Genomic DNA, 7,075 nt, shown 5'->3' on the forward strand with positions numbered 1-7,075 from the left:
TAAAAGGCGGCGATCGGCTCAGCCCAGAACGGTTTGCGGTGCGACGGGAATATTTTCTTACGAGACATCTGGGCTTTTTCCGTAAATAAATTTATTCCAAACTTTAGGACAGTGTTGTTTAATACAGGCTGATGAGAAATTGACTAGTTCCCGTACTAAACATATTACGGGAGTACAATAAATGCGTTAAAAGTGTATACAAGACGATTCTCGAGAAGGAAGGATTACATCAGTCTGCTGATTATGAGTTTAGCTGAATTCGTATTCCAATTATTTTTTTTAACAAAAATAGAAATATAAAATATAGTACACAACTAATGTATGTTTCTGGTACGATACAAATTTGGAGTCGATAAAAAAAAATTTACATTGGTAAATGTACCGGCTCCGTACTATATTATCGATAAAATATATGTATTTTAAATATTATAAGAGTTACTTCGGACATTATCCACACCAGGCGTTGTTTCAATCGCTAGTGTTGCTTGATCTCTTCGACATGTTCTCTATCGCCGTTTGAATGTGTTCTATGCCGTATTTTCTCTTCTAAGAAAGACGCTTCATCATAATCGACCGAAAACGATGACGTATCAGAATCTGGAACATGTGAAAGCAAAAAAAAACCTCCGAAATTCGTCTCTTTCTATGACTACATTTAATATGGTTTACAGATATGCAATGATCTGTGTTCGTAAATCTGCACATATTTCTTAGCAAATATCCAACGGTTACATTTTTAAAATAAAGTCACATCAGTTAAATAAAAGTATTTATTAATTTATAAAATTTTTATGTGAAAAACAGCAGTTTATTATTGCTTAGACAGTCCTCGCAGCCACTTCTTCTGTGTACGGCACATATTATTTTGTTACACTTGCAACATTTTTTTTCAATATTCCCTCTCGTTCTTCCATGAACGTTTTTAGTACCGTTTACCTTTGGATATATTCCAGGTACCCAGTTTACGATCCTAGCCGGTAAGCGTAACAAATAAAGGCTTCTTGTTTTAAACGAGAAGAAAGTATCGTAACCAATGAAAAACGGCATCAATGTGAGAGTTCCTATGGAGACTAAGTTTAAACCGAACTCCTCTTCGTTGTCGTCGACAGCTGCATAAAATTCTAACTCAATTGATGATTTTTTTCGTGTGACCTCAACCAACAAACATTTATTCGAGTTAATGACTTTTAGTCCAACCAAATTTCACTCGGAGAAAACAAAATTGTTACCTGGACTTTCATAAGTGGAAAAGGTGAAGGGGCTTATAATAAACGTAAAAAAAATAAATGCGTGAGCAGGGGTGGCAGAGGGTTGATTTGAGGGGTTGAAAAATTGTTAAAAATTGTATCATTGGGATTTCTGGCGAAAGTTGACGTGAAACAAAAAAGTATCTAATATAAAGGTTGTAGATCATGCAAAAACCTACAACTTTTGTAGAGGTCACTTTTTAAGACAACCTTAAATTTCTGAGAAAAATGCGAAAAACGTGTTTTTTTTCTTATTTTTCGTTTTTTATTTCTCATTTCCGCAAAAATAATTTAATTTTGACGAAACTTGGTGAAATTATACCTTTCTGTGTCTTAAATAACTACAATTTTTTTTAGATATAAAAATATAAAAGTTTTCGAGATACTCATTTTTTCCGGTCTGAAACACTTTTTTTTCAAAGAAAAATTCTACTTAGAAAAATCATCGTACACAGTTATGCCGATGATCATTTTTTTTGTTTTGACATATACTGTTTGGTGAAATAAAAAAAAATCTGTAATTACAGTTCAAAAACATGCTCAAAATTGCAAAAATAATAAAAAATTACTTGCAATAATAAATTTTTCAGTAATTGTTGGTAATTTGTTTAAATTTAAAAAAAAATTCAAAAACTGGTTACACCATTCAATTGTACAGAAAAAATAAAAAAAAACTGGTCTCATTGTTTGACCCAAAACATTATTTTTGTACAGTATTGCTATAACACAATGAGGCAGTTTTTCTGTATTTTTTTCTTAACAATTGAATGGTGTAATCAGATTTTGAATTTATTTTTTTTAATTTAAACAAATTATCAACAGTTACTGAAAAATTCATTGTTGCAAGTCATTTTTCATTTTTTTTGCATTTTTGAGCATATTTTTGAACTGTAATTACAGATTTTTTATTTCACCAAAAAATATGTCAAAACAAAAAAAATATCAACGGCTGAACTCTGTATGATGATTTTTCTAAGTAGAATTTTTCTTTGAAAAAAAAGTGTTTCAGACCGAAAAAATGAATATCTCGGAAACATCTCGATTTTTTTATTTAAAAAAATTGTGGTTATTTAAGACACAGAAAGGTATACTTTCACCAAGTTTCCTCAAAATTAAATTATTTTTGCGGAAATGAAAAATAAAAAACGAAAAATAAGAAAAAAACACGTTTTTCGCATTTTTCTCGGAAATTTTAAACTTGTCTTAAAAAGTGACCTCTTTAAAAGTTGTGGATTTTTGCATGATCTACAACTTTTGTATTGGATACTTTTTTGTTTGACGTCAACTTTCGCCAGAAATCCCAGATACAATTTTTCACAACTTTTCAACCCCCCAAATCAACCCTCCGCCACCCCTGATCACGCTTTATTATCTTTTTTTTGTTTATTATAAGCACCTTTACCATTTCCACTTATAAAAGTCCAGGTAATAATTTTCTTTTTTTTCCCCCTCTAAATGAGTTATTTTGATCGGTCTATTTGTGTTATTGAGTGTCGATATTTGTATATGTGCATATTTAGGCTATTAGATATAACATAAAAATTATCCATAAACCACATAAAATTGTATAAATATGAAAGTCGGTATTTTATAATTTTAATACAGATTTCGTTCAAGCCTCCAGTTAGATTCTAAAAATTATTTATTTGCAAAACTTTTCTAGTACTTGCCTTTGGGGTCTTATATCCTACTAAATCAGTAGGAATGCTCCAAAAATAAAAAAAATTCTTTTCCATTTTTAAATGATCGGCAATTTTTTTTTTACGAAAGAAATCTGTACAGTAAATCATTACAGGGAGATAATAACACTTACCGCTGTCCGTTTTCTTGTCATTATTTTTCTCGATAAAGTTCACATACTCCTCAGAATGTATGATTTGATACCAGCTTATCATACATGTGAGAGCTATGAAGAACAGATTGGCCGTAATTCCTGAAAAAAAAAAAAAACAATATACAATAATTAGTAAACTCATTTATTTTAGTACGATATAAAATTTATCTCTCGAAAAATTACTAAACATGTCTAAAACTATTGATAGCATTTAACAAGACGGCCACCGATCAAAGTAAAAATTTAGATCATTTTACATTAAACTGATAACCTACGACATGAATTAATTGACTGAAAGACCGTTAATAAGGTGGAGCAGAAATAAGTGTGCTCTCATATTCATTACTTATCAGTAAATTATTGGTAAGTTCTAAATTTATTGATTACTACAAATTAATACACATTTAAATATCTTGAGGAACGTATTATTTGTGCTAGTTGAAATTTTAGCATTGGTGCACATGCCGAATAAAACAAAAAGTAATAAAATAGGTGTTTAAACAAAATAAAGAATAAAAGAATAACTTTTTTGAACATGCCTTTGTGAAGCTAAATATACAATACATGGGTCCAGGGATGTTTTTTATTAATTAACACGTTAACTTTTTTACTAACAAGCTCTTTTTTTTGTAAAATATGTCAATAAAAAAAGCTTTTCAACAATAGTGGCTAGGTATTTTTTTATATTTTCTTAATGTGTATATTAACACACAATTTTAACAGGTAAGTATCAATGAAGGTAAGTAAAAAATGTTAATTATATTATCAAGTTTATCTGCGACACAACAATATACTTTAATTGTCATTAATATAATAAAAAACGTAATAAATTAATTTAATGAAGTTCTTGTTTATCGAGTCGATAAAACCGGACAATAGTTTACGTTGGTGACTTCGGTAGATTTTAAATTATTGAGGTTTAATTAATCTTTTTGTGACTGTTTCTGTATGTTTTAAGAATATTAAAATATCTGTAGCAGTAGAAAAATCAGAAGTTAAAATGAAACGTTATTCAAAATTTTATGTCCGGTGCTGAAGTAGGAAAAAAACGAAGATATCGCTTAATCACAATTTTGCATTATGTTAAAATTATTTAGATTTGGAATAAAAGAGTAGATAACCAATCTATAAGCTTTCAATGAAGTAGACAAAAGTATAATGCCCAAATTTTTAAAAAGTAGAAAAAATTTAAAAGTTTAAAGGCTTATGATTTTGAAAAATAAAATACATCATTAGAGATTATCTTTAAAATCAATCGATACAGACAGTGGCATATATAGACTCCAAAAAGTTGAGGGGAGCTTTACTCGATGAACTAAAAAGTAAAATTTTAGGTATACTTGTCCTTATTTGAACGTTTCCAAAGGGTCGTTTGAACTACTCTTATACAGGCTGTTACAAGTTCGTATCTTACTACAGAGATCTCGGAAACGGTAAGAACTATGAAGTAGCTTAAATGGGGGCAAGTTGCGTAATCAGGGGACCAACATTATGCCTCTAAAAAATCAAGGCTAACATGATTAGTTTTCGAAATATTAGAAAAAAAAAAACGAAATTTTGGAAATCCATTTTTGTTTCATTTCAGCCTTGTTTAAGGTCACCAAGGCTTGCAAAAAATAAACAAGGCTGATATTAAACAACAATGGATTTCCAAAATTTCGGTGTTTTTCGAAAACTAATCAAGTTAGCCTTGATTTTTTAGAGGCATAATGTTGGTCCCCTGATTACGCAACTTTGCCCCCATTTAAGCTACTTTTGCCGTTTCCGAGATCCCTGTATTGAGAAGCGAATTTGTAACAGCCTGTATACACCACCAGAAACGAATAAAAACAAAACGATACAGAAATTTGTTTTTAGTTTATTTGTAATTTAATGTGCAACTGATCCATAAATTAAATCACGTCCTAAAACTTTCGTAATCGTCCTCAGTAATGGGATAAATAAAAAACATACCCAGAGCTGCAGACAGAACCGGCCAGTGGAACATCACGTATCTAAGGCCAGAAAACTGGGCATTTACCAAAACTTTTGCCGAATAAATCTCTATAAATCGGGACTGAATTTCCACATAAATGTCCGTCACGGGTTCGTGCTAAAACAAAATTGAACACAGTACGTCAGATAATAATAGTAATTTGATTTTTTTATACTAGTACGTACCGAAGCATACTCATTTTGCATCGGTGGCTTAAACAAAAAATTTACCTCTTTTTCTTCATAATCGGAAAAAAGTTCTACATGAACGTTTTGTTTTTCTTCTGCTGTGCCAAATACAAAGAAAGGGCTGAATATCAATTTGTATATCGTATCTAACATAAAGCCTCTATAATGAAGCATTGTTGATCGACATGAATTAGCAAGCAGTTGGCCCCGCTTACCTCTGAAATCCACACAAACCATAAACATACCTAAAAATTTCAACTGCATATCAGTAGACTTTCTGAATTAGTTTATAATCATCTACACATTTCATTGCAATGGCATCAAAAATTGTAAATCTCCTTCGTAATACATAATGTGAGGTTAGGAAATACAGATATAAAAAAATTTCAGAAGGAATAATCAATAGGAGAAAAAAATTGATTTACTATCAATTTATATACTATAAATTTACACCTTATCTAGGTATTTATAAAATGTATAACATAAATAAATTAATAAATCATATAAGAACTGTCATTTTTTAAATTCCTCTTTATCCTGGATATTGAAAAGAACAACTACCTAGTAATATAAGAATTTATTTATAATAAAAGCCTGAATTACTTTTAATCTACAAACGTTTAACTTACCAAGTTCCCGATTCGTAGGAGATTCAGGCATGTCTAAGTCGAGATGTATTTTATAGGGTTGCCCCATCATGAGCAGTTGTTGTCTGTTGGTTAGTTGCACGTGAGCTGACGGAAAACTACATATTCCTTTTATTATCTTGTAGCTATCTCCCGTTCCACAAGGCCTTTAAAGTACAATGTATCAAAATAGAATTTTTACTCATTCGCTGATAGTTACCTAAATTTTAAGTGAACGGCACGTTCATGAGATATTGTAGGTACATATACATAATAAAATGCGATATACATAAATATTGATAGCCATACTAGTAGAGCAGTTATTAATGCAATTACTGTGCCCCTAAACAGAATTTCTCTGACATTATTTACTCCAGCTTTTGTCCTGGATTTGTACAGATTCACGGTATCGTGAATAAATTTCACCAATGGTAGTTTGAATTTCTGTCTTACATATTCTCTAGGTCCAAGTCGAATGAAACTTCCTATTGCAGAAAATATGCCAAACATGCTATTCACATAAATTATAAGTTGAGGTAATAAGGAAACACTCGGCACAATTACTTCGATTCGATATTCAGTATCTAACCTTGTTTTTGTACGATTTGTTGTTTTTGTTTGTTACAAAATGTAGGGTACGTTCCAACTGCAAAAATCAAAGTTCAAATTTCAAGTAGTTCAAATGTTCAACGTAAATATTTCCGTAGCTCGTTTCAAACGAAACGTCGAATTGGGGAAAGTCAGGTTTAATTATTTATTATGAATATAATACATTTGTTTAAAAATTTTCCACATATGATCCGCGCCATCTAGAAGACACTATCCTTAATTAATATTGTTTGTCTACCAGCTATTTCGTCTGGGGACTAACCGTTGATAGAAAACTACAAACAAGTGAGGTGCAGTTCCTAATAAATTTAGATAGTTACCAGTAGATGGCTACTGAATTGAATTTATACTTCTTAATAAGTTCAGGTAGTGACTAACAGATGGCGCTGGGGTTAAATTTTAAATCGATTTGAAATACTTATCCATGGAGACTAGATAAGGAGCACGAACTCATACGGGAAAATTGACAAAATTTGTCCAAGAAATGGCAGAGGTTGGGGTGGCGCTAGTGTTCCATATGACTCAAATGAATGTAGCTTCATAAATACGAGTGAAGTAAGCAAATAACCAATTTTATTTTATTTATATCGAGTTTA

General features: G+C 30.8%; 1 protein-coding gene across 3 annotated transcripts; it reads right to left on the bottom strand.

The window, feature by feature from the left end:
* Positions 1-347: 347 nt before the first annotated feature.
* On the bottom strand, positions 348-6,502 carry LOC108907616 (seipin). Of its 3 annotated transcripts, none has more exons than XM_018711359.1 (6): positions 6,091-6,502; positions 5,874-6,037; positions 5,287-5,489; positions 5,035-5,173; positions 3,061-3,180; positions 348-597 (listed from the first exon to the last, which is right to left on the bottom strand). In XM_018711359.1, exons 1-6 carry the CDS (start codon positions 6,378-6,380, stop codon positions 476-478), a joined length of 1,038 nt encoding a protein of 345 aa, XP_018566875.1. In that variant the 5' UTR covers positions 6,381-6,502; the 3' UTR covers positions 348-475. The 3 variants fall into 3 exon arrangements, with proteins under 3 accessions (XP_018566875.1, XP_018566874.1, XP_018566876.1); XM_018711358.1 differs by having other exon boundaries at positions 5,242-5,489; XM_018711360.1 differs by lacking the exon at positions 5,035-5,173 and having other exon boundaries at positions 5,460-5,489.
* Positions 6,503-7,075: the final 573 nt, after the last annotated feature.

This window comes from Anoplophora glabripennis, unplaced genomic scaffold (genome assembly GCF_000390285.2).
Source record: "Anoplophora glabripennis isolate ALB-LARVAE unplaced genomic scaffold, Agla_2.0 scaffold51, whole genome shotgun sequence".
NCBI classification, from domain to species: Eukaryota; Metazoa; Arthropoda; class Insecta; order Coleoptera; family Cerambycidae; genus Anoplophora; species Anoplophora glabripennis.

Bases quoted from the DNA above. Each gene is read 5' to 3' on its own strand.
- LOC108907616 (XM_018711358.1), bottom strand. From the start codon at position 6,380: ATGTTTGGCATATTTTCTGCAATAGGAAGTTTCATTCGACTTGGACCT. The intron at 6,038-6,090 runs GTAACTATCAGC...TGTACTTTAAAG, and splicing joins GCCGTTCACTTAAAATTTAG to GCCTTGTGGAACGGGAGATA. The intron at 5,174-5,241 runs GTACGTACTAGT...ATTTTGTTTTAG, and splicing joins TGCAAAATGAGTATGCTTCG to CACGAACCCGTGACGGACAT.